This window comes from Mya arenaria, chromosome 4, assembly GCF_026914265.1.
Source record: "Mya arenaria isolate MELC-2E11 chromosome 4, ASM2691426v1".
Classification (NCBI taxonomy): Eukaryota; Metazoa; Mollusca; class Bivalvia; order Myida; family Myidae; genus Mya; species Mya arenaria.
In genome coordinates, this window is record NC_069125.1 from 65389646 (window position 1) to 65417482 (window position 27837).

The 27837-nt window shown below is 38.0% G+C and overlaps 3 protein-coding genes across 3 annotated transcripts; 1 reads left to right on the forward strand and 2 right to left on the reverse strand.

The window, feature by feature from the left end:
* Positions 1–1091: 1091 nt before the first annotated feature.
* LOC128230996 (paramyosin-like) lies at positions 1092–2071 on the reverse strand. Its single transcript, XM_052943419.1, has 2 exons — positions 1757–2071; positions 1092–1595 (listed from the first exon to the last, which is right to left on the reverse strand). The coding sequence occupies exons 1-2, from the start codon at positions 2069–2071 to the stop codon at positions 1092–1094; spliced, it is 819 nt and encodes a 272-aa protein (XP_052799379.1).
* A 378-nt stretch (positions 2072–2449) lies between these two features.
* On the reverse strand, positions 2450–4087 carry LOC128230997 (paramyosin-like). Its single transcript, XM_052943420.1, has 2 exons — positions 3781–4087; positions 2450–3219 (listed from the first exon to the last, which is right to left on the reverse strand). Exons 1-2 carry the CDS (start codon positions 4085–4087, stop codon positions 2450–2452), a joined length of 1077 nt encoding a protein of 358 aa, XP_052799380.1.
* A 3548-nt stretch (positions 4088–7635) lies between these two features.
* LOC128230998 (serine-rich adhesin for platelets-like) lies at positions 7636–25937 on the forward strand. The gene is made up of 5 exons (XM_052943421.1): positions 7636–7643; positions 9360–9559; positions 22461–24417; positions 25188–25312; positions 25806–25937. Exons 1-5 carry the CDS (start codon positions 7636–7638, stop codon positions 25835–25837), a joined length of 2322 nt encoding a protein of 773 aa, XP_052799381.1. The 3' UTR covers positions 25838–25937.
* The last annotated feature ends 1900 nt before the right edge of the window (positions 25938–27837 follow it).

A 27837-nucleotide genomic window follows, 5' to 3' on the forward strand; every position in this document is an offset into this window, starting at 1 on the left:
GAAATATCGGCGTGCATAGGTTCTTTTGCGTGCAGTTGAAAGTATTCCAGGTGGCAAAGATTTCGATAGAGAAAATGTCCACAGGGTCGACCGAAGTTTGATAGGCAGTACAAATATCTCGTTCTGGTAGTATTGCTTATTGAATACCGACATTTATGTATGTACCTTTCATAAAATAAATTGTTAAAAAAAGAACGAGGACAATGTATTTTGATGGTGATGGTGATGGTTATAATGATGCTTGTGGTGTTTGTGGCGCTTTTACTGCCACTGCTGCTAGTTAGAATTTATTTTAAATGCCATATCTTCTGCTGATATCACTACCAAATTATTATTGCATTTCGATGTGCTCGCTAAAAGTTCAAATGGTTACATAATAGTACATTTACTTACTTAAATCTTTTCATTCAAGATATTAATGATGTATTTCATATATCGAGCACTTTAAGTATAAAAGAGAAACGAGATATCATAACGACTACAATGCTAATATTTTCTTTTGCTGTAGTAGTGAAATATTGAGCACTTTTGATTTTGGCACCGGAACATTTCCGATCGTGACTAGCAAATAACAAAATAGAGATAAATCCCTTGATTTAAAGAGCTTTTAAACGCGTTAAACTATTTATGTAGTTTCAATTATTATACTTTTTATAAATATTGAAATATCAGTTGTTGATTTGTTGATTTATCAAATATATCGTGTTAAGCTTATCAACTCTTTTGATCAATGATATCATCCACCTGGATATGAGGTTGTTAGGATTAATCAATTGTCACTTGAACATGCAGGGGGTGATTTGTCATTAATCCTATAAGATTAACAGGTTACTGTGGCCTTAGTCATTAGCTTTATAGTAACTACAACAGTCTTAAATATGCACGAACATCAGTTCATAATTTTCATTCCGTCAACTTTGCGCTACTTGCGTTTCTTTCAAGTGAAATTCAAACAAAAAATATAGGAAAGAACGAAAATTTGACCCTTAAATCATTCACTTCACGTCTAAGATCATTCACTTCACAACTTAGATCATTCACTACACGTCTAAGAGCATTCACTTCACGTCTAAGAGCATTCACTTCACGTCTTATCTAGCATTCACTTCACGTCTTAGATAATTCACTTCACGACTAAGAGCATTCACTTCACGTCTTAGAGCATTCACTTCACGTCTAAGATAATTCATTTCACGTCTAAGAGCATTCACTTCACGTCTAAGAGCATTCACTTCACGACTAAGATCATTCACTTCACGTCTAAGAACATTCATTTCACGCCTAAGAGCATTCACTTCATGTCTAAGATCATTCACTTCGCGTCTAAGATCATTCACTTCACGTCTAAGAGCATTCACTTCACTTCTAAGAGCATTCACTTCACGACTAAGATAATTCACTTCACGACTAAGATCATTCACTTCACGACTAAGATCATTCACTTCACGACTAAGATCATTCACTTCACGACTAAGATCATTCACTTCACGACTAAGATCATTCACTTCGCGACTAAGAGCATTCACTTCACGTTTAAGAGCATTCACTTTACGTCTAAGAGCATTCACTTCACGTCTTAGATCATTCACTTCCGACTTAGATCATTCACTTCACGTCTTAAATCATTCACTTCACGTCTAAGATCATTCACTTCACGTCTTAGATCATTCACTTCACGACTAAGATCATTCACTTAACGTATTAGATCATTCACTACACGACTAAGATCATTCACTTCACAACTAAGATCATTCACTTCACGTCTTAGAGCATTCTTTTTACGTCTAAGAGAATTCACTTCACGTCTTAGATCATTCACTTCACGTCTAAGAGCATTTACTTCACGTCTTAGAATATTCACTTCACGTCTAAGTTCATTCACTTCACGTCTAAGAGAATTCACTTCACGTCTAAGAGCATTCACTTCACATCTAAGATCATTCACTTCACGTCTTAGATCATTCACTTCACGACTAAGATCATTCACTTCACGTCTAAGATCATTCACTACACGACTAAGATCATTCATTTCACCATTTATATCATTCACTTCACGTCTAAGAGTATTCATTTCACGTCTAAGAGCATTCACTTCACGTCTAAGAGCATTCACTTCACGTCTAAGATCATTCACTACACGACTAAGATCATTCACTTCAAAAGCATTTACTTCACGCCTAAGAACATTCTCTTAACGCCTTAGAGCGTTCACTTCACAACTAAGAACATTCACTTTACGTCTAGAAACATTCACTTCACGACTAAGAGCATTCACTTCACGTCAAAGAGCATTCACTTCACGTCTAAGAGAATTTACTTCACGCCTAAGAACATTCTATTCAAGCCTAAGAGCGTTCATTTCACAACTAAGAACATTCACTTCACGTCTAGAAACATTCACTTCACGACTAAGAACATTCACTTCACGTCTAAGAGCATTCACTTCACGTCAAAGAACATTTACTTCACGCCTAAAAACATTCTCTTCACGCCAAAGAGCGTTCACTTCACAACTAAGAACATTCACTTCAAGTCTAGAAACATTCACTTCCCGATTAAGAGCATTCACTTCACGTCTAACAGCATTCACTTCACGACTTAGATAATTTACTTCACGTCTAAGATCATTCACTTCACGTCTAAGAGCATTCACTTCACGACTGAGATCATTTACTTCACGACCAAGATTATTCACTTCACGTCTAAGATAATTCACTTCACGTCTAAGAGCATTCACTTCACGACTAAGAGCATTCACTTCACTTCTAAGAGCATTCACTTCACGACTAAGATAATTCACTTCACGACTAAGATCATTCACTTCACGACTAAGAGAATTCACTTCACGTTTAAGAGCATTCACTACACGACTAAGATCATTCACTTCACAACTAAGATCATTCACTTCACGTCTAAGATCATTCATATCACGTCTTAGAGCATTCACTTCACGTCTAAGATCATTTACTAAACGATTAAGATCATTCACTTCACGTATTAGAGCATTCATTTCACGTCTTAGAGCATTCACTTCACGTCTAAGAGCATTCACTTCACGTCTAAGAGCATTCACTTCACGTCTAAGAGCATTTACTTCAAGCCTAAGAACATTCTCTTCACGCCTAAGAGCGTTCACTTCCCAACTAAGAACATTCACTTTACGTCTAGAAACATTCACTTCACGACTAAGAGCATTCACTTCACGTCTAAGAGCATTCACTTCACGTGTAAGAGAATTTACTTCACGCCTAAGAACATTCTATTCACGCCTAAGAGCGTTCACTTCACAACTAAGAATATTCACTTCACGTCTAGAAACATTCACTTCACGACTAAGATCATTCACTTCTTTACGTCTAAGATCATTTACTTTACAACTAAGAGCATTCACTTCACCACTTAGAGCATTCACTTCACGACTAAGATCATTCACTGCTTCACGTCTAAGCTCATTTACTTCACAACTAAGAGCATTCACTTCACGTCGTCTAAGATCATTTAATTCACGACTAAGATAATTCATTTCACGTCTAAGACCATTCACTTCACAACTTAAATCATTCACTTCACGACTTAGATAATTCATTTCACGTCTTAGAGCATTCACTTCACGACTAAGATCATTTATTTCACGTCTAAGAGCATTCACTTAACAACTAAGATAATTCATTTCACGTCTAAGAGCATTCACTTCACGACTAAGATAATTCATTTCACGTCTAAGAGCATTCATTTCACAACTTAAATCATTCACTTCACGACTTAGATAATTCATTTCACGTCTAAGAGCATTCACTTCACGACTAAGATCATTCATTTCACGTCTAAGAGCATTCACTTCACGACTAAGATCATTCATTTCACGTCTAAGAGCATTCGCTTTACAATTAAGATCATTCACTTCACGTCTTAGAGCATTCACTTTACGATTAATATCGTCGATGAAACGGGCCCCCGGGATGTAATTCACAGACTCTGGTGCCCAAAATGCACCAAAAGGTTGCGCCTCTAAGTTAAATGCCCCCTCTAACGTAAATTCCTGGACCGCCCGTGGTGACGGTTTTAGAAGGGCATTTTGAACCGACATCGATTGTTCTTACTTTTCGGTTATTTTTTAAACTTTTTGGAAATAAATAAGAATTATATACGCGTACATAATCGTGAAATTAACACATTTACGAGTTTGCGTTCATCTCAAAAACATGATATTTTCAAAGTGACATATGCTATGAGATCATATATATTTTTGTTCCATCTAAAATCAAGTTTTCTTCTGCATGTAAGTGTATATTAGTTTATTAATTATTTATCCTCAAAGGCTTGATATCATCTCTTAAAATAACTTCTTACACAGAGGAACGATATATTGATTGCGACTGAGCGTCGAAATGACGTCTGGTTTTGAGTCTTCTTTACGTGACGCATTTTATACAAAAATCGCAACAAGAAATGATTAACAGACTGTTTTTATTCGGTTCATCTTTTAAATTATTAATCGAATGAAACTGTTCCCTATCAAACGGGATATTTTATACGTATCTGCTTTTACCAGTTATGTTTGTTTTGTTGTTGTTTTTGTTGATAGCTTATTTTTTGTTTTGTCTATCATCGATTTCTTTAAACAATAAAAGACGTCGAATGGCTTGAAAAATGTACTTTTATACAAAAGGTTACACGTATTTGGTTTGAACGTTTTTTACAAATCACAAGACTATTTTTCAAAATAAAAGTCTCAATTATAAAGTAAATTCTATTTTCTTTAAAGTCTTTCAAACCCTCAAACTGGTAAACCTATTGATGAAAAATGTTGGACGTATGGCAAAATATTATGTGTATCCATTATATTAAATTGATTAAAAAACAAACAATGTAAGGTGACATCAAGGTCTCGATCCTCACCACATGAAATTGGGGAAGAAAAAGCCCGCAATATTTCCTTTTCACATTCTCGCATCTTTTTTCTTTTAACTGAGTTAACGTATCAAAGTTTTCCTAAAATATCGTGTTATTTTCACTGCTATTAACATGTTTTGTCAAGAAACTGTTATTAACATGTTAACGACAACAAACAATTCTGTCTGTCTATCTGTCTGAAAATCGACGAATGTAACGTCATTTCGGAAATGACAGCGTTGAAATTGTGTCCCAGCCCTGTGCGCGCCGACGTTTGATTTGGAATTCAGATAGGATTCAGAATTCAAAAATGTGAAAATTATCAAAATGATATTTCATTGATAGAATTCTTTGAGCCACAGGACATCATTTAATAAATGACATTTATCGAAATATAAGTATATAAGAGACAGAAAATGTGTTGAATTTTGATATTATTTCACTCGTGATTATTTATTTTGTGTTTTTTTTCCGTGAACGATCAGTGAAATAAAATCGACCTTAACTCACCATATTATACATGTAGAAAATAATGACGATGTATATATAAATATCACCATGCGATATGAATTACCGACATTCATACGATCCTACGGTTGTCTCAAACAGGGTCCTGTCATCAACAACTTACCTGCTACAGTTTACATGTCGGAGCCGGTGTAACGTTGTAAAGTGACCCCCATAGAATAATGACCCCCCGGTCATTATTTTATATAAAATAATGACCATTTTCTATAAAATACTGACTCCCCTTATAAAATAATGACCCCCCGATTTTATCTGTAAAATATTGACCCCCCCCCCCCACTTAGCCTGTTACTAACATATCTATATCAATTCAAGTCACTGTCGTGTTTCTATGGCTTTTATATTTGTTGTTGTTGTTTTTGCTTCTGGAGCCGCTGCATGTTACTGCTGCAGAAGCTGCTGTGTCTACATCTATTGAAATGAAATATAAAATTGCTTCCATTTGAATTTCATTTAAATTATCATCAATGTAATACAATATACATAAGTCGCTTTAACGTAGCTGTATATGATTCAACTTCAAAGACAACATTGTTCTACTTCATCTGACGTTAGATAGCCTTTGTTCATACCGTGGAGGCATTGCTTAAAACGAATGTGTTAAAAATGCAAGGCTTTGAGGAGCTATTTAAGCAGTCACTGTTCGTGCCATGACTTACATCAAAGTCCATGATGTCACTGAGCGGTGTTTTTTATGTTTTATGCAGACTGCATCATTTCTAAAAATAGTTCCTTTGATTTACCTCAGAAAAGCCGCTCGTTCAACATCAAAGAAAACGACAGCGACACCGAAAGCAGTTCTACGTAAACGCGTGTATATATAAAGGTCTGTGGTAAGCAGTCAGTCCAACCTTGCAGCATGGACGAGAAAGATTACACAGATGTTGTAGAGTTTGTAAAAAATGGGAAGTATCCCGTTTCTGTAAAAGACAAGAACAAAAAGAGGAATTTTCGTAGAAAGTGCAAACCTTTTATTTTTGATGACGGGTTGTATTATAAGAAAACCAGCTCATCAAAACGTTTGCAAGTTGTTAAGAAAGGGAAGACAGATGACATCATTCAGAGCATGCATGCATCAGATCACGGAGGACATTTGGGAGTTTCAAAAACGTAAGTTTGATATAATGATTTCATTATCATGACCAAAAAGGAACTTGTGATTCCTGTGAGCCTGTGTTAGATATGACATTTAAGATTATTTAAATTAGTACGAAAGCTGAATAACAAAAGCGTCAAAACGTGACTGAACTCGTAATAACGAGATAAATATCTCGTAAAAACGACTAAGTATCTCGTTATAACGAGACAACTATCTTGTTATTAGACTTGTACGGATTATGACGGACACGGACACTGAGAGCGAACAACCGACAGGCAGGGGATACTCTCAAAGTTATTTCATGCTTTAAAACAGTCATGTATGTATAAATAAGGCGTATCAGATGAGTCGTTTTACAAACTAACATTAAGCTCTAGATCTTTGTATCAGTTATGATTAATTTTCGATTATAATAACTGTAAATATATTGTGAGAACAGTCCGAACGCAATATTTTGGTTTTCGCTGACAAAACCATTATACTGAAAAAGGTAAAGAATATATAACGGTACTTGATTTTAAAGTTTATAATATAGGTGAACAGGTCTTTGGATCATTCCATTATTAGATAAAACTGAAATAAAGTGTTTTGTCTATATATTGTCCGCTTTTCATGCCAATAGTAAATGATACTGGTTTATTTTGATATGCAGTGTGCAATATTAAAGTATAGTCCGTTTAAAAAAGCTGATTATGAGATACGAGTTTATTGTCAATAAATAGGGGTGTAATGATCGGATGACTCCAGGTAAATGTTATTGTTTTGATAAGTATTTTATTTACTTGATGCATTAGCATATTCACTTTAATTTAATTGTCCTCTAAAATGCTCTGTACTTAATGAAATTACAGATATTAATTTCTCATATAGAGTCGCTGGCCCAGTGGTATCGTTCAGATCTATGACGATAGCGGTTGTGGGTTCGAACCTCAAGTGAGGAAGTTTTTTTTATGCCCCCCCCCCCCCCACAAAGTGGGAGGCATATAGTGATTGCACTGTCTGTCCGTTCGTCCGTTCGTTCGTTCGTCCGTCCGTCCGTCCCGTTTCGTGTCTTCGTCATAACTTCTTAACTGTTGAATGGATTCGAATCAAACTTCACAGAATTGTAAAGCACCATGAGAAGGTGTGTCGCGTCCAACTCTCAGTTCCCCAGGTCCAAGGTCAAGGTCACACTTAAAGGTCAAAGTTCAAATCTTTCGTGTCTTGGCCATAACTTCTTTACTATTGAATGGATTTGAATCAAACTTCACAGAATTGTAAAGCACCATGAGACGGTGTGTCGCATCCAACTCTCGGGTCCCCCAGGTCCAAGGTCAAGGTCACACTTAAAGGTCAAAGTTCAATTTTTTCGTGTCTCAGCCATAACTTCTTTACTATTGAATGGATTTGAATCAAACTTCACAGAATTGCAAATTTTGAGTTCAAACATTTCAAGGTCAAGGTCATCCTTCAAGGTCAAAGGTCAAATTAAGGTCAATGTGCTAGGGGGGCATTTGTCTCTTACAGTGACAGCTCTTGTTATTTCATTTTTGGAAAGAATTACATAGTTTGTATTTAGTAATGTTATGTAAAAATCTAAATCACGAGAACCTCACTTATCTCGATTTTGCATGTATAATTCAAATAAGGTCCGAGTACACATAATAAGTAGACAGTATCCTCCAAGTAAACTATAAGAATGCCAGGAAAGTATTTGAATTCCGCCGAAAAGGAAAAGGTTGTATCTGTGCACTTATGAGGATCGAACCCATGATCATAACATGTGTAGTGTTCCGCATTCTTCCATTATACCACTACGCCACAGTCATTGAAAGTTGCTTATGTAAACTCAAAACTAATTCTAATAATTCTATCGTCATTTAGAACATTTAGAACAACATGTATTGGATTTCAACTTGTCTCAGGTGCATCCATGGCTAGCTTTATTTTTAGTAATGATACTACAGTGAAACTTGTAATAGGTGACTTTCCGTGAGACCTTAACAAAAAGGTCACGTATGACTGGGAGTCTTTTAATTCAGGTCCACTAACGTCAAGTGTTTCAATTTATTATTTGTTCTTGTAAATCCTGATGCCTGTCTTTTTCTTGGATTATGGTATTTAAATTGATATAAGATATTCCCTATTTAGAATATGTATACGTATTTGCATTATTATTTGTCTAATTCCTTTTTACTTGTTTTGCAAGCCATTTTGTCTGCCGTGATATCATATTACTGCACATCGGTTGAGTTTTCAAATCCCGCGTTTATTCATCGGGTAATGGATAGGTTTATATGAGATTATATTTCCATCATATTTTATTATTGTTTGGTAATACTAAAAGGAGCAGGGATTTTGAAATTTCGAAATTTTAATTAGGTTGGTAGCTCCAATTCGATTTTCTCACAAGAAAAGTTGTTCGTACGGATTATATAAAATGAACTCGTGCATCCACAGATCGTCCAATTTTGGACATATTAGAAGTTATGGTTAAATTGACTTAACTCAGATAATAAAAGAGAAAAATAAACATTTTTGCCATAGCACACAGTAAAGTTAACACGCTGGTAAGAAATCCAAGATCCGAAGCGCTATATGTTAATGACTGAAAAATGCATGAAATTCGTTTAATTAAGCCATATTATCATCACGGGGTGCAAACATTACGGTCGTTTGTGGCGTCAGACAGGGAGTCTTTTAATTCAGTCAGTGACTTTATATAGATTTTTTTACGTCAGGCGGTCGTAAACAGGGTCGTATACGGCAGGAAGTTGTCTAAATCAGTGAGTCGCTAAGGCAAGGTTGACTGTATTTTGGTAACTTATCTGGACTAATAGTTATGTTTGCTTTGTTTCAGATGGGAAAAGATTTCGACTAGGTTTTACTGGAAAGGATGTTTCGAAGATGTACACACGTTTATACAGAACTGCGACAACTGTCAAAGAAAGGTGAACCTGAAGAAAGCAAAGAAGCCACTGCGACCTATCACAGTTCCCGCCGAGGCTTTCAAGCAAGTGGGCATGGACCTTATAGGTCCTCTAGAAACCTCTTATCAGGGTAAGTTTTGTCTGTCGGTTTGTTGGGCTGCTTTGGTAGACCCTGGTGACTTTGACTCGTAGACAATATATGTCGGGGCATTGTGGTGCCGCATAGCGGTGTTGCTGCATAAAGATGGTCAAACAAAATTATGCGGCGATTTTCAACGCATGCAGAGGGCATGTTTAGGCGGCAGAAAGGCCCCCTTTCGCCGCATAAAGAAACCCATTAAAACATAAACGATAATTACTAGTTACTTCTATGAAGTTTCAACCAGACCAGGATCTAGTTTTATGTACTCACTCTCTCTTCCTCTGAAAAAGTCTTAAGTTCCGAAGGTCATTCCATCTTAAGTGGGGGCATATTTTATTCACTATACATTATATAGGGAAAAAAATTGTGAACGCAACTTCTCCTACACCGCTTGGTGGATTTTGTTCAAACTTTCACAGATGATCAACCTTAATGTGTAGATGATCGTAAAGACAGGAATTTTGGCTGTGATTGGTTTTAGCAAAATTATGGCCTTTTGATGTTTTATTCACTATACATTATATATGGAAAAAAAATTGTGAACGCAACTCCTCCTACACCGCTTGGGGGATTTTGTTCAAACTTTCACAGATGATCAACCTTAATATGTTGATGATCGTACAGACAGGAATTTTTGCTGCGTTTAGTCTTAGCAGAATTATGGCCCTTTGTTGTTTTATTCACTATACATTATATAAGGAAATATTTGTGAAGTAATAATTTTGGTATTAATATACTTATTAATTTCATATTTGAACACAACAAAGCTTTGAACTGGACCTTCAAAAAATTAATATGAAGATAACCTTGGCCTCTGAATGACCTTGACCTTCAAATTTAAAGCCTCATAAGGCCTTTGTGTTTGGAGTGGCTGCCACTATTTTTGTGACTAAAGTATACTAAAGAAATTATATATTTTTCAAGTTAAATTATATAAGAAATAACTGTTTTCTTAAAGCTTTTTAACAGATTTGTATATCCAATAAGCATTATAAGGAAAACAAAATATTTTATTACCTCCCTTAATTCTTTTTACTATATGTTTACATGTAGGATAATTAAAAGTGAGTGTTTCTTTACGTTTTATTGTTGACATTCCCTATTTAGACAAATGTTAAACCCATTTTTAACATAAAAATAAAAGCCTTATGGGACTTTAAAGTTTGAAATTTCCCAAAAGTGACTAAAACTTTGCTATTTATTTATTAGTTTTCTTCATGCTTGAGCACAACAACCTTTTTAAGACAAACTTAATATGCGCTAAAGATCAAATGATATAACATGTTACTAAGCATCATGTAGGGGTGCACCAGTGTCCTATGGACACATATCTAGTTGTTTTATGCGTGGCATGTCGCCGCATAAAGGTGGTCACCCTCTATATGCGTTGAAAATCACCGCATAAACGAGTCCGACCACCTTTATGCGGCAACACCGCTATGCGGCACCACAGGGCATAATAATGTTATGACCCCCGTAATAATACTATGACTGGGGGTCATAATACTATGACCGGGGGTCATAATACTATGACCGGGGGTCATAATACTGTGACCGGGGGTCATAATACTATGACCGGGGGGTCATAATACTGTGACCGGGGGTCATAATATTACGACTCCTCCACACATAGGAAAATGAGTCTCACACAAACCACTATATGAGGGTTATTTTCTGTGTGAGGCAGAGTCATAATATTGTGCCCCCGGTCATAAACTGTGACTGGGGGTCATAATTTTACATCTCCCCTACACATAGAAAACGCCCTTCACATAGTACCAACGGTTGCACTGCTCATTTTTAGTCACTATTATGCATAAAAGTAATGATGCGACTCATATTTCTATAAGGATCAGTTTGCTAAGTTACAATATACTTATATTGATAAAATCACCATGTCCAGTCTTCACGTGGTTTGACGGTGAAGTTAATGCTAAATGATGGTGGAAAACAACCTACTGGGTATTTCACCTCTGTACCACCGTACTCATTTGAAACGTTGTAATACATTGTAGTCAGTTTAACTTGAGATTTTTAGTTACTGGAGCGGTAGAGACGTATCGGTAATGCACCTGTTGAGTGGTGGTAAACTGAAATAGATTTTACGCAGTTTACGATTAGTTACAAGCAAAGCGACCGCCCATGTGAAACAGGGCCATGTGCGAAAGCAACTGCATTTCTTTTTAAGCACTGTAAATATATGTCGTATTTTTACGGGAAAACCATAGTTTATTAAATTAAATTTTGATAGTTCTGTATTTTTACGGGAAAACCATAGTTTATTAAATTAAATTTTGATAGTTCTGTAACTTAAACGCCGTCGACGGTTGCCAGCTGATATGTCAATGTACCAGCTGTTTATGACCTGTCAGTCAAATATGATCAGGCTTATTAGTCCCCTACGAGGACTATAGGAATGCCCTCCGTCAGTCTGTCCGTCCGTCCGTCTGTCCGTCCGTCCGTCCGAAAATCTGGATCCCGCGATATCTTCAAAATACTTAAAAAAAATTCATGAAACTTGGAATAGTGATAAAGGGCAATATGGAGATTATGCACGTCTTTTTATTTATTTATTTTTTTCGTTTTTGCGTCCGTCTGTCTGTCTGCTTTAAAAAACATTCAACACATCTTTAACCTAACTGGATTCCACTATATCTCCAAAAGTACATTGAATTTTTTTATGGAACTCCCCTACCGGTGTAACCGAGATAGGATTGCCCTCCGTCCGTCTGTCCCGTCTGTCCGTCCGTCCAAATTTTGTTTCCGGGCTATTTCTTGAAGACTATTGGCCAGATTTCAATTATTTTTTTTAAGAGTTATAGCATTTGACTAGCAATTTGCAATTTTCAAGCGAAATGAATGGGGGATTTTTTTCTTAAAGTAGTTTGTATAGAACATATCAACTGTAAACTTGAGAAAGATATTATTAAGAAACAGAGTAGTGCTTTTTTATTTTCCTTCCATTTTTGTCGAGCCCACCTTCGGTGAACTCGACCCTTAGTCGCCAGGTTTTGATGTTCGCTATATGTGCGTGCATGTGTCCGTCCTGATTTTTACGGACCATAACTCCAATTTGAATGAAAATGGAGGAATTTCTGTAAAAACTTCACACAAGTGATCACCTCCATGAGTTCTAGTTCTGCGCGCATGAACTGGGTTTATGGGTCAAAGGTAAAGGTCTTCTTAGAGATCACTGATAAATGCTTGTGCAGGGCATATCTGGTAACTGCATGAAGAGATTTTTTTTTACTATAACTTCACACAAATGTTAACTACCATGAGATCTAGTGTCGCACGCATCAACCAGGTCTCCAGTTAAAGGTAAAGATAACAGAGGTCATTAGAAGTGCTTTTCTAGAGGATATCCTATATGCATGAGGGAATTTTTATGCAACATCTTAAAACTGCGATGCTGGCCCGTAGACATGCAGAATGAAATTCTAGTTTCTATGCAAACTCAAACTTGAAAAGAAACATCTATCGGCTGGGGATATACTAGTATTGTCTTTGACAATGCATCGTTGATTAAAATAAGTATTGTAAAATGCTTACATTTATACATTTCAGGAAACAAGTACATTGTCGTTATAACAGAATATTTGACAAAATGGGTAGAGGCAGAAGGGATTCCAGACAAGTCATCTGAAACTGTACTATCAGTATTCACAAAGTTTGTCACGACACATGGTTGCCCCAGCGTATTAATAACGGATCAGGGGAGAGAATTCTGCAACGACTTGAATGAAAAGTTTTGCAAGCAGTTTGGGATAGAACATAGAATTGCATCAGCATATCACCCACAAACAGGAGGACATACTGAAAGATTTAACAGGACTTTGTGCGATATGCTTGTGCACAGTGTAGATTTGTCGCAGAAAAATTGGGACATTAAGTTACCATACGTACTGTTTGCCTATAGAACGTCTAAACATGAGTCGACGAAACAAACACCATTCTATCTTGTGTTTGGAAGGCACGCACGCTTACCAATAGAACTAGACTTAGCAATGCAATCGGATGATAACCAAGACTCTGAATTGTCACTAAAGGAAAGAATAGACTCGTTCATTAAACTGTCGTGCAACAGAAAAGAAGCATCGTCCAATATTAAAACGGCACAATCGAAGCAGAAGAAATATTACGATTCTTCACTACCTAAAGACGATACAGCAGGTTTTGAAGTCGGCGACCAAGTCCTTCTTCATAACACCAGAAAATTGACGAGAAAAGGAGGGAAATTGGGTCTAAAATGGAAAGGACCATTCAAAATAACAAAAGTAACTGGAAAAGGCACTTATTTCCTAGAAGGAATGAAAACAAGTGTAAGTGGGAACAGACTGAATCGCTATAGGCAGAGTAATGACGATGCTGCTACAGATAACACAGAAAAGCGACCAACTGAAGGTCCAAAAGATGACCACAGTCTAATAAACAAAGAAACAGGAACCCAAGCAAACGAGAAAGCGTTTGAAAGACCTGCAAAAAGAAACGATAAATCTGACGACTGCAATCTCCCTCCAAAAAAGAGAAGAGTATCGCGAGAAGATGTTGCAACACAACCTACCAATTCTACAGAATCTACTAATCAAGAACCCCAACCATTTCAATTCAGACCATCTAATCAAGAATGGCAGGAACAAATCTCGAGTGTATTTAAGTCGGCAGTCAAAAACACGTATGCATCCGGTCCAGACAAATATATACGACGAGACGCCAAACCTACTAAAACTGTAAACATGCGTGGGGATGGCAATTGTTTGTTTAGAACATTCAGTTATTTAGTTTTTGGCGTACAAACACACCATAGCTTGATAAGGCAAGCGATTGTTGACTTCATGAAAGAAAACGAAACTCTAATGAAAGGCATTACACGTGATTCGGTTTCCAGATATCTAGACACGTCAATGATGGCCTCCGAAAACACTTGGGGAACAGAAGTGGAGATATTTGCTTTTGCAACTCTCACCAGAAGCGTTGTGTATGTTTATTCACAGTATGGCAGTAAGGAACAGTGGCGTTGGTTAGAATACAAACCGTTAGGCCTCATTGGTGGTAATTTAAGGGGTCGAGCAGTGTACATTCAGAATTCCAGCGACCATTTTGTCCCGGTGCTAGAGGTAGATGGCGAAGAGTTCTCAAGAAAGCCATACAAACGAATTCGGAACCACATTCCAGAAAGATACCACGCCCTTATAAGTGATGACATATTAGATGCTGCTTTAGTGAATTGTTACGCAGACGAAGCCTTGCTATTAAAACTTGACAAAAGTGTAAAGACTGTATATGTGAAGGCTTTTACTAACACGCCTTACAATGTAGAAGGGCTGCGTGGGTTATCTGACGAGGTGGATGCAAATATTTTCAATATAGTATGTGACTGGAGCGATGTCGAAAACATACTTAATTGATAAGTGACACGTGCAAGAATAAATCAACAACTCAGTGGAGAACGATACAATTTATGCTAAATTTGGTTTAACATATTGCATCTGATGAGCATAACAATGCGTGCTAAATATACCTTGTGTGATTTACTAACTAAAATAATAGCTTAAGATATAAACATATGTGACATGTAGTTTTACCAAAGCACAGGTCAACACCCTGGGACGTTTTGTTGGATTCGCCTCTATATTCCATACAGTTTTAAATAAAAAGTCCTTTCGTTTATGAAATTGTCCTTATTATATACCGAACAACACTCCCGAACCACGGATATATAGGATCTCACATGAGTTGTCATATGATATAAGATTTTATTAAACGAGCTCAAGAAAATGTTACATAGCGAGCCTCGGGCGAGCTTTATAACATTTTCTTGAACGAGTTTAATAAAATATTATATTTTTTGACAACGAATGTGAGATTCGTTTTATCACATGACTTAAAACATAAAAATAAAACATATAAAATAAACCCTTTTTAACGCTATGAGTACGCACGCTTTTCACGCCTTTTTTCTATATGGAATGTATTGGCGGAAATGAGTCACGTCAAAGTTATATTACACGTGTTAAATATAAAGAAATTCGTAATGATTATATTACATGAAAAACAAGCGATGTCATGTGATAAAATCAGATCTAGCAAATTCAACGATAATGCTACCAAGACCCGTATCTATATTCACACAAAAGTAAAAACACTCTAGAGGCCACATTTTTATATGAATCTTTATAAAATTTGGTCAGAATGCTAGTTAATTCGAGTGAGTTTAAAACTGAGTCATATTAGGTCAAAATTAGAAGTATGTCCGTCCGTCTGTCCGTTTGTCCGTCCGTCCGTCTGTCTGTCTGTCTTCCGGTAATGTCAAACACCCCCGGGGACGTAGACATGGTTGCGCGTCAAAATCGCAAGAAGGTTTAAAGAGTAGTTTAAAAAGATTTAAAAGAATGTTTAAAAGGGTTAACTAGAAATACATTCTGCATGCCCACGGGCAGATGTCGAGCCCGCTTTGTAGGTTTAAATTTTCACAGAAAGATTCATAATGGACATTTGTGAAGATGAAAGAATGATAATGACCTTGACCTTTGATATTGTGACCCCAAAAACAATAGGGGTCATTTACTCAATATGGGTGATCATCCTATCAGGTTTGGCAGCTGAAGGTTGAACAATAATTAAGTTATTGAGCGGAAACCGTTTTCAGTTTTAAGGTCTATGTAACCTTGAACTTGTTATTTGACATTTGACCTCTAAGTGTGACCTTGACCTTTGCCACAGAGACATAATTTTTTCGCGCGACACACCGCCTTGCCATGGAGAACATTTATGCCAAATTATATTAAAATCCCTCCATCCATATAGAAGTTATGCTCCGGACACGGATTTTGCGCCGACTCCAAGTGTGACCTTGACCTTTGACGAGCGGATCTGGGTGGTGTGCGCGACACGTCTTCTAATTAAGGTTAAAATATATCTCAAGTTAATGTTAAATTCCTTCAAAAAATGAGCGAGATATTTCGTCACGCAATCTGATTGGCACATACGAAATAAACAAGTCTCCGTGACGTCATATGGGCTGGCCACCGCTCTTCCGAATAACGGACGCGATCGTCGTGTTAATAAGATGCAATCGATTTTCTTAGAAGATAATCCAATAAATCGACTATTATTCTTTTGATATAAGTAGAAATAATATAAATGATAATATAAATATAAGAAATGAACGCCTTCTCGCTATAGTTCAACGGGTATATGAATACAACAAGTAGCGTGCATAGTTAACGTAAACCCCTTCGGGGTTTACGAACTATGCACGAGACTTGTTGTATTCATATAATCGTGAACCGACGCGAGAAGGCGTTCATTTCTTAAATATAGCTGCACTGAACTGCTCAGGGGTAGGGAGGAGGGCAACAGTAAGTGGTAGGTTGTTCCAATGGTACACAGTCCTGGGGAAGAAAGAACATTTATGATAATAAGAGGTTGCTGTAATTAACCTGTAACTCAGATCTTTTGCATGAATTGCTTATCCTTTTTGTGCTAAATGATTTCTAAAACCACTTTTCGAATGGTCATGAAAAGAAAAAAGGGATAATATTTTTAAGTCATTCATCATTGCTAGTTCCATTAATCTGTGTGGGACGTTTAATCACTATACAACTTTGATGACTACGAAAATGATTCAAATCACTAACAAACACTTGTCACTTACAGTGCACTTACAGTGATTCTGCTTGTATAATTAATAATTATTTAATTTCAATCGCAGAGAGGTTTATATAGTTGACTCCTAATCCAGTTGCACAGATTCGATTCTTAGGCGAGGAAGCTATCGAAGTATGTTACATCAGATCAGGATTAGACGAGTTCTGGTAAGAAGTCCAACGATACTAGATTGAAATCCAGCCACCCTCGCCCCCTGAAAACTAGCTAGTTCTGTGATTATAAATATTTTTGATTGTTGATATTCAAACAGGCCGTAAATTACAACAAGTAGTTGCGTATTTTGTTGATGGAACGTTCCTATGCAGTCCATCGCCTATGTTTTAAATGATAAACTGAGCAGCGCACAGTTTGTATGCCTGTCACCCATACACGACCCTGGTAGGCGTCGAACTCACAACGGTGAGGGGCAAGTGATTCTCGGTCGGAGACTTTAACCATTTTTTCTTTCCACACAAATAGGCATCGGTAGTGGTAATCCCTGAAGCTTGGATCAATTCCATCTAACTGCGGTCAAAAAAAAACGTGCAGTATGGACGCATGCACGGACGGGTGCCATCTCTCCTCCGATGTCTATGGATGAAGATAATTATGTTGTGCAAGTGTACCTTAGATAGGTTAGGTCAAGGTTTGGATTGGGGGGGGGGGTCCTTATTCTATAGGGGGTCACATTTCTACGTGAGGGGTCATTTTTCTACGTGTGAGGAGTCATAATATAATGACCCCCCAGTCATAATATAATGACCCCCCGGTCAATATTTTATATAAAATAATGACCGGGGGTCATTATTTTATATAAAATAATGACCGGGGGGTCATTATTCTATGGGGGTCACTTTACAACGTTACACCGGCCAATAACGGATTGGCGACCTTATATACGGTTGACGTGTATGACGGTTGTGATGATGTCAGCTGTGACGTAACAGACATATCTCCGAGCGGTTATAATGTCTGGATGAAGAGTAAGTTGCGATGGTACTTTTGAATACAACCTTCATTTTCAGCCAATGAAATTGCAGATAGGCAACCATTAGAGTAGAAGACTCAATCATTAAGATTTTCAACTTCCGTTCCACTTCCTCCGCCCATTCTTAATCATTAAGAATAAACTTCATGTCATCTAACTATTACTTAAAAATGTATTCAGGTGTGCACACTGAAGTTTATGACAATGTTGAGTAAATAATAATCTGGTGACTCCTGATAAGATGCTACCACTCATCAACAGAGAAATGTGTTATGAAGAACAAGTTTTTGTCATATAGTGTTATGTAAGAAATAAAGATAAACGAAATCTGAAATCACCAGACACATAAATATAAAAGGCGTTTATTGAAGGCCACGATGGATCTTTCGTTCACTTATTTTCAGTTTTGAATTTTTACAGATCGCTCAAATTTTACACCTTATCGTTAGATAAAAATGGTGTATGCCTTCTACCATTTCAGTTAAACAAACATTAGTAAAAATGTTTTTTTAAAATTATCTTTTAACACAAGGGTACTTTTTTATATCTGCCCGTGGGCAGCATTATAAGTATTTTCCATGACTGAGAGTGTAAGATAGGTTCATCCCAATCCGAGCGTAGGTTGTTTTGCGCGAGTTTCTTCCACCATAGATAAGTAGATCCAAAAATTTAACCATGCTAGAAATTCTTTTCTCCCACCTCAGATAAGTAGATCCAATAATTTAACCATGCTAGAAATTCTTATCTTGCCCACGGGCGAAGATAAAATGCCCGTATGGAACTCCTTATTAATGGTCACGACATTGAAGTTACCTCCCTTGTTGAAGACAGTCGTCTGTAGCATCATAGAAACCTTGTCTTGTGGCAATATTTAGATTGCTAATTAACTATTTCTCGCTTCAAATGTCACCATAAAAAAGTTTTCACGCACCTTTCATGAAATAATGCTCCACTCTCATCAGTACTATTTAAAGACCGCTTTGACTATTTACATAATCCGAATCAATGCGCGCATATCCATGACAACAACGAGTTATCAAATATCCATACGCATTATTTTCACAACGCACAAAAGAGTTCCAGGAAAAATACATTTTTACTTAATTTTGTTTAACTGAGGTGGGAGAAAAAGCATCTACCATAGCCGCTCGTGTAAGATAGGTTCATCCCGACCCTCGCGCAGGGTGTTTTGCGGAAACTCGGTAAACCTATGCTCGGGTCGGGATGAACCTATCTTACACTCTCTGCCATGGAAGATACTTATAATCTTGCCCACGGGCAAAGATAAAACAAGAACCCGTATGGAACTCCTTTTAATGGTCTTCACATTGTAATTACCTCCCTTGTTGAAGACTATCGTCTGTAGCATCATAGAAACCTTGTCTTGTGGCAATATTTAGAATGCTCATTAATTATTTATCGCTTCAAATGTCACCATAAAAAGTTTTCACAAAACTCTCCTCATAAAGACCGATTTGACTAATAACATAATCTGAATCACTGCGCGCATATCCATGACAACCACGAATTATCACATATCCATACGCATTTATTTTCACTACGCACAAAAGAGTTCCAGCAAAAAATACATTTTTACTAAATTTTGTTGAACTGAGGTGGGAGAAAAAGCATCTACCATAGCCGCTCGGGTAAGATCGGGTCGGGATGAACATATCTTACATTCTCGGCCATGGAAGATACTTTTAAATATTCCAGCATAGGCAAACATTTGGATCTACATATCTGGGGTGGAGGTGTATAAGTATCTTCCATGGCCGAGAGTGCAAGATAAGTTCATTCCGACCCGAACGTAGGGTGTTTTGCGGAAACGAGGTTTACCGAGTTTCCGCAAAACACAATGCACGAGGGTCGGGATGAACCTGTCTTACACGAGCGGCTATGGTAGATGCTTTTACTCCCACCTCAGTTAAACAAAATTAGGTAAAAATGTATTTTTTTGCTGGAACTCTGGGTATTTGATAATTCGTGGTTGTCATGGATATGCGCGCAGTGATTCAGATTATGTTAATAGACAAATCGGTCTTTAAATAGTTCTATGGAGAATGAAGCATTATTTCATGAAAGGTGCGTGAAAACTTTGTTATGGTGACATTTGAAGTGAGAAATAATTAATAAGCGTTCTAAATATTGCCACAAGACAAGATTTCCGTGATGCTACAGACGACAGTCTTTAAGGGAGGTAATCACAATGTGGTGACCATTAAAAAGGAGTTCCATACGGGCATTTTATCTTCGCCCGTGGGCAAGATAAGAATTTCTAGCATGGTTAAATTATTGGATCTACTTATCTGAGGTGGGGGAAAAGGATTTCCAGCATGGCAAACTATTTGGATTTACTTATCTTGGGTGGGAGAAATCCTTAAAATACATTTAGCGAGAAGAAAACGACGGAATTAATTCTTTGGCATTCCAAAGAAAGCCGAAAGACCTTGCGAAGGTTTTTTTCGTGTTGAATTCGTGTTACCGTTATGCTTTTCGGACTACAAAAGTAAGGGCATCTTGTCAAATCGTGTCATCTTCGTTATTACTTCATGTTATCATCGGGCATTGTCGCCTCACGAGTACAATACGAAGGAAACAAGACGCGGCCCGTAGGTCTAAGGAAGGTAACATGACTACCTGAAGCACTCGCAATGCCGTCGTGTAGCCATCATGTGGCCACCGTATTGTAGTACGATGGCGTACCAATGTGCCATGGTAATGTAGACAAATAAATGGCCAGCCTCAGAGCCTCTTCCTCAGACCGTCAAACCGAAAAAGTGTACACAGTACTAGTTCAACCAAGGAGAGTTGTATTCCATGTACGGGTGTTGTAGACCGACCACGTAATAGATCCAAGAGGTCTATCCACAAAGAGCTAAGGTATCGTACCCAGAACTCTTAAATCTATATTTGTTTCATTCTGTTTGACTTGGACTGCGAATTGCAGTCACTTCTACATTCGTTACTTATGGCATTTACAGCACAATTTAAATCGTGATGGCGTCACGGCGGGGTCAAGCCATAAATCAGCCAATAGGCACGGGCAGATCTTGATAAACTCAAATACACAAACAAACATGTTCTTCAATCAGCCATGAGCAACAGAAAGTATATCCCTTCTGGTCTCAAGCTGCCAATTGGTCTACGACATCTGGCCTGCAGTGTCAATTATCCAAGTCAGTCCTACTACTTCAGAGTTTCTCTGAACACCGAGATGGCAATTTCCAAACTGCCGTTGTGCTCTGGATGGTAAGCGGTCATCCGTACCTGAAAAACTGTACAGAAACTACAAGGGATTCTTCTCCATTGTCCTTATGGCTCTGGTCGACGTTGACTACAAATTATAGTTCGAACAACATATTCAATCTCCCTGAAGAGAAGTCTCAACGTCTCAATACGACGTCGTGGAACCATCGTCTGTTCACTGGCTGTTTACCAAATTCGGGGCTATCTTCGTGTCAAATTCAAAATTCCATATTCGTATGGCTATCTTGTGTCTATTGCGGGACAGTGTGACACTTGCATAAGAGTCATCGACTGTGAATGTGTTGATCTGAAATAACGGAACTACGATAACGAAAACTCGACAGTTTGAAAATGACAACGCGATAGGTCAATAACGAAAATGCGAGAATATTGCTGTACGATTATGATAATACGATATACTACGTTGTAAACACGATCGTTCTGTCGTGTTTTCATCATCGTACTATCGAGTATATCGTTTCAGATTAACACACTCACAGGCGAAGGCCCTAACGGAGTTCCGTAGGAAACAGAGAGTTATTGTCTGTATCAGTCAGATATCTTTTATAACGCTAATGAAATTACGTGTGTCTGCTCATATTCTAAGAATCCAGTAGGGAAGATATGTCCAACATAAAGAAATTTGCGGTTTTTCCAATATGTCCTTCAACTAACACTATAACGAGTTTCATTTTATCTTTATTTGTTCACTTTACTAACAACTTTGAGTGAAATATATGATTCGTTTGTCGAGACAAAGACCAAATATGTTTAAATTTGGTCAAATACATGAGGTGTCTCGTGTTGTAATCCACCGGAAAGGTTCAATGGAAATCATTATGTTACAGACCATTTTATTTGAAATCAAAGAGTATATTGGGTGGCTCTTGTATAATAGTTTGCCATTTAGGATATAATCTGAAGAAAAATCAGCAATGCATACCATTTCATGCTTGACTCCAAATGAGTTGATGCAAATGCCGTTGCGTTGTTATTTTGTAGGTGACGATGTGGTTTCCTACAAGAAGTTGTTTGATGATACGTTCACACTGATCCTGGAAATCACTTGCGGCAGTGCAGTTTCCAAACTGATTATGGAAATAGGTTCCACCACACCATTAACAACAACTTCAACAACTAGTTACGAAACAACAGCTTTAACTAGTTCAGGACTTTCCACCACAGCAACTAAAACACCGCTTTCTGATACAACACCATCATCAACTAGTTCCGAATCAACAGTTTTAACTAGTTCAGAACTTTCCAGCACAGCAACTAAAACACCGCTTTCTGATACAACAACTTCAACAATTAGTTCCGAATCAACAGCTTTAACTAGTTCAGAACTTTCCAGCACATCAACTAAAACACCGCTTTCTGATACAACACCATCATCAACTAGTTCCGATGCCACAGTTTTAACTAGTTCAGAACTTTCCAGCACAGCAACTAAAACACCGCTTTCTGATACAACACCATCATCAACTAGTTCCGAATCAACAGTTTTAACTAGTTTAGAACTTTCCAGCACAGCAACTAAAACACCGATTTCTGATACAACAACTTCAACAATTAGTTCCGAAACAACAGCTTTAACTAGTTTAGAACTTTCCAGCACAGCAACTAAAACACCGCTTTCTGATACAACACCTTCAACAACTAGTTCCGATGCCACAGTTTTAACTAGTTTAGAACTTTCCAGCACAGCAACTAAAACACCGCCTTCTAATACAACACCATCATCAACTAGTTCCGAATCAACAGTTTTAACTAGTTTAGAACTTTCCAGCACAGCAACTAAAACACCGCTTTCTGATACAAAACCATCATCAACTAGTTCCGAAACAACAGTTTTAACTAGTTTAGAACTTTCCAGCACAGCAACTAAAACACCGCTTTCTGATACAACACCTTCAACAACTAGTTCCGATGCCACAATTTTAACTAGTTTAGAACTTTCCAGCACAGCAACTAAAACACCGCTTTCTGATACAACACCTTCAACAACTAGTTCCGATGCCACAGTTTTAACTAGTTCAGAACTTTCCAGCACAGCAACTAAAACACCGCTTTCTGATACAACACCTTCAACAACTAGTTCCGATGCCACAGTTTTAACTAGTTTAGAACTTTCCAGCACAGCAACTAAAACACCGCTTTCTGATACAACACCATCATCAACTAGTTCCGAAACAACAGTTTCAACTAGTTTAGAACTTTCCAGCACAGCAACTAAAACACCGCTTTCTGATACAACAACTTCAACAATTAGTTCCGAAACAACAGCTTTAACTAGTTCAAAACTTTCCAGCACATCAATTAACACACCACCGTTTAATACAACAGCAGCAGCATTAACTAGTTCCGAAACAACAGCTTTAACTAGTTCAGAACCTTCCAGCACAGCAACTAAAACACCGTCTTCTAATACAACACCATCATCAACTAGTTCCGATACAACAGCTTTAACTAGTTCAAAACTTTCCAGCACAGAAACTAAAATTCCACATTCAGATACAACTACTTCATCAACTAGTTCAGAACTTTCAAGTACAGAATCAACAGCTTCGCAAACTATACTGTCCACAGATGTTACTTTATCTCTTAGTTCGGGTCAGCAAAGTGATTCCACGTCTACATCTATTTCACAAGCATCAAGTACATCATCTTCCACTAGTGCACAGGCTGATACAACACAATTTAATGTAGTTTCCGGCGGCACAACCCCACCAGTGTCAACGACCAATACTTCTGCCACCAAGTCACAATCTACATTATCAACTACAACTACTCCCGGTGTCGGATGGTCAGCTGCATCTAACGATGAAAGTTCTGATGGTACGAATCTTCTCCTTCTGGTCGCTGTTGGAACCGGGGCGGGTCTTGTGGCGGCGTCAGGCGTTGCCTTTGGGCTGATCAGCAAGTACAAGAAACCAAGTGTACCAGTGCAATCAAAAAGGTTTGCTATACATATGCATATGTTTGAAACCTGCAGACATCATAATTACATCCTTGATACTTACTATAAGTGATGCATTATGCATTCCTGAAAACGTATATCTTTCAAAAGTTAAATCTCAGCTTTACATATTTTATTTCAAGTTTTAAATATATTGTAAAGTAAATATATTATCATTTTTTTGGTAATTTCGGTGTTTCGTTTGTCATCAAATGCTTGCTTTCAATTACTGAGTAGTGTTGTTTTTCTTGCCATTCATTTACACTTGTATTATCATTTGGATAATACGATATTAAGAAGTGTATCCACTAAAGATTACATTTTAGAATTTTTCGTTTTGAAAATTTTGTCACTTGATTACCTGGGCATCCAGGAGTCCGTTTCGATAAAAAAAATCTTACTCCTCTTTCAAATAAAGACAAATCAACTTGTTGACATTTGTAGCATTTCTACAATTTTAAAATAGTTGAATTTATAAATAAGACCCTTTACTGAAACGGACCCAAGGCGCTTTGCAATAATCTTATAACTGGGATCATGACGTCACATAGTATAAAAGCCGGGCTCTCGAGCGCATCTAAATGGTGTGAATCATGCTCAGGTACATCAGTTGCATTTCAATTTTATATATAATTTTAGACACTATTTAAAAAAAAATATGGCACCGTTTTTAATCCTCCCTAATTTTCTTGATGAAACGCCTTTTCTTTACTTCTTCTGCCATGTTTTTTTCTCTGGAAGCATTGACTTATTTTCTTTACGTTTTCAAGCAACCTTAGCAAAGCCGAAGCCCAAAATGACACTAGCAGTAAGCGTGGAGAACGTGGGAAACAGAGAAAGTCGAACGGCTACAGGATGTTCAGAGAAACTCCACATGGTTCTGGGATAGGACAGTGTAGGCATTGGTGTATTTTCTAATATTTAAACTGGAAGTTACAAACTATGCCTGTGTGCTCACGTTAATACATTTTATAAAAATAGTATGTGGAGAAAATGCAATATGAAAATGCATGTTTGGCGAACTATAATACAAAGTATTAAATTGTTATTTCAAGATTTTTTTCGGTGAATTATATTCGCATACAGCTACTTATTATGCGAGGAAAGATCGGTGGTGGCTTCATGTTTCTTAATTAAGTCTTCACGACTTCACCATTTTTCTCAAAAATGGAGATTTTGCACTTTATTATTAGTCTTTAAAAAATAAAGATTCACACTTAATGATATCTTGCTTTGGGATTTATCTTCAAAAACGATAACAACACTCGTAAAGAAATCCTAATGTGTGAAATCGTCAGAAGAAAGTTTCCGAAAGTTTGAAATATAAAATCAGTAATTCGTTCTACATCTTTAATTCGCTTGGGGAATTTTATCTTTATTATTTCCAGATAACCAGAACCTGACAGCGATAGACTTCTAAAGCACGCGTGGCAGAGAACCGATGAATCTATAAGGCCTTAAAGATTCGTTGCTTCGTATGACATTATGACAATTGTTCAATCGGTTCTCAAGCTCATTTAATCATACCTGTAGTTTATAGTTATTTATTTTATCTCGATTGTGAAGACAGCTGAATGTTGATATGAATCACAGAAGAGTCCGTGTCCAAGGTAGAAATTTGTGGTTGGCTGGTATTCAATGCTGGTCTTAATTGGATCTAAGAACGATGTAGCTAATCGGATTACTTGTTATTAATAACTGACCAATATAGTGAATAAAGTCAATGATGTATGAACCTAAGCATAACTTAAGTTGCATATTGAACTCCACCCCAGATGCCATTTAAGCAAGGCCATGAGATAATACGCCTGGTCTAGCAAGGCCATGAGATAATATCCCTGGTCTAGCAAGGCCATGGGATAATACCCGTGGTCTAGCAAGCCCATGAGATAATACGCCTGGTCTAGCAAGGCCATGAGATAATACCCCTGGTCTAGCAAGGCCATGAGATAATACCCCTGGTCTAGCAAGCCCATGAGATAATACGCCTGGTCTAGCAAGGCCATGAGATAATATCCCTGGTCTAGCAAGGCCATGAGATAATACCCCTGGTCTAGCAAGCCCATGAGATAATACCCCTGGTCTAGCAAGGCCATGGGATGATACCCCTGGTCTAGCAAGGCCATGAGATAATACCCGTGGTCTAGCAAGGCCATGAGATAATACCCTGGTCTAGCAAGGCCATGGGATAATACCCCTGGTCTAGCAAGCCATGAGATAATACCCGTGGTCTAGCAATGCCATGAGATAATACCCGTGGTCTAGCAAGGCCATTAAATAATACCCCTGGTCTAGCAAGCCCATGAGATAATACCCCTGGTCTAGCAATACCATGAGATAATACCCGTGGTCTAGCAATGCCATGAGATAATACCCGTGGTCTAGCAAGGCCATGGGATGATACCCCTGGTCTAGCAAGGCCATGAGATAATACGCCTGGTCTAGCAAGGCCATGGGATAATATGCCTGGTCTAGCAAGGCCATGAGATAATACCCCTGGTCTAGCAAGGCCATGAGATAATATCCCTGGTCTAGCAAGGCCATGAAATAATACGCCTGGTCTAGCAAGGCCATGAGATAATACGCCTGGTCTAGCAAGGCCATGAGATAATACGCCTGGTCTAGCAAGGCCATGAGATAATACCCCTGGTCTAGCAAGGCCATGAGATAATATCTCTGGTCTAGCAATGCCATGAGATAATACCCGTGGTCTAGCAAGGCCATGAGATAATACCCCTGGTCTAAGAAGGCCATGGGATAATACGCCTGGTCTAGCAAGGCCATGAGATAATACGCCTGGTCTAGCAAGGCCATGAGATAATATCCCTGGTCTAGCAAGCCCATGAGATAATACCCGTGGTCTAGCAAGCCCATGAGATAATACCCCTGGTCTAGCAAGGCCATGGGATAATACCCCTGGTCTAGCAAGCCCATGAGATAATACCCGTGGTCTAGCAAGGCCATGAGATAATACCCGTGGTCTAGCAAGGCCATGAGATAATACCCCTGGTCTAAGAAGGCCATGGGATAATACGCCTGGTCTAGCAAGGCCATGAGATAATACGCCTGGTCTAGCAAGGCCATGAGATAATATCCCTGGTCTAGCAAGCCCATGAGATAATACCCGTGGTCTAGCAAGCCCATGAGATAATACCCCTGGTCTAGCAAGGCCATGGGATAATACCCCTGGTCTAGCAAGCCCATGAGATAATACCCGTGGTCTAGCAAGGCCATGAGATAATACCCGTGGTCTAGCAAGGCCATGAGATAATACGCCTGGTCTAGCAAGGCCATGAGATAATACCCGTGGTCTAGCAAGGCCATGAGATAATACCCGTGGTCTAGCAAGGCCATGAGATAATACCCGTGGTCTAGCAAGCCCATGAGATAATATCCCTGGTCTAGCAAGCCCATGAGATA

Excerpts from the sequence above, each read along its gene's own strand:
- LOC128230996 (XM_052943419.1), bottom strand. The coding sequence starts at position 2,071 with ATGAATACTCTTAGACGTGAAGTGAATGATATAAATGGTGAAATGAAT. Across the intron at positions 1,596-1,756 it reads AGAATGCTCTAAGACGTGAA|TCGGAAGTGAATGATCTAAG; the intron begins GTGAATGATCTT and ends GAATGATCTAAG.
- LOC128230997 (XM_052943420.1), bottom strand. The coding sequence starts at position 4,087 with ATGTCGGTTCAAAATGCCCTTCTAAAACCGTCACCACGGGCGGTCCAG. Across the intron at positions 3,220-3,780 it reads TGAAGTGAATGCTCTTAGAC|TGAATGCTCTTAGACGTGAA; the intron begins GTGAAATGAATT and ends TTACACGTGAAG.
- LOC128230998 (XM_052943421.1), top strand. Across the intron at positions 9,560-22,460 it reads TCTAGAAACCTCTTATCAGG|GTGACGATGTGGTTTCCTAC; the intron begins GTAAGTTTTGTC and ends GTTATTTTGTAG. Across the intron at positions 24,418-25,187 it reads GTACCAGTGCAATCAAAAAG|CAACCTTAGCAAAGCCGAAG; the intron begins GTTTGCTATACA and ends TACGTTTTCAAG.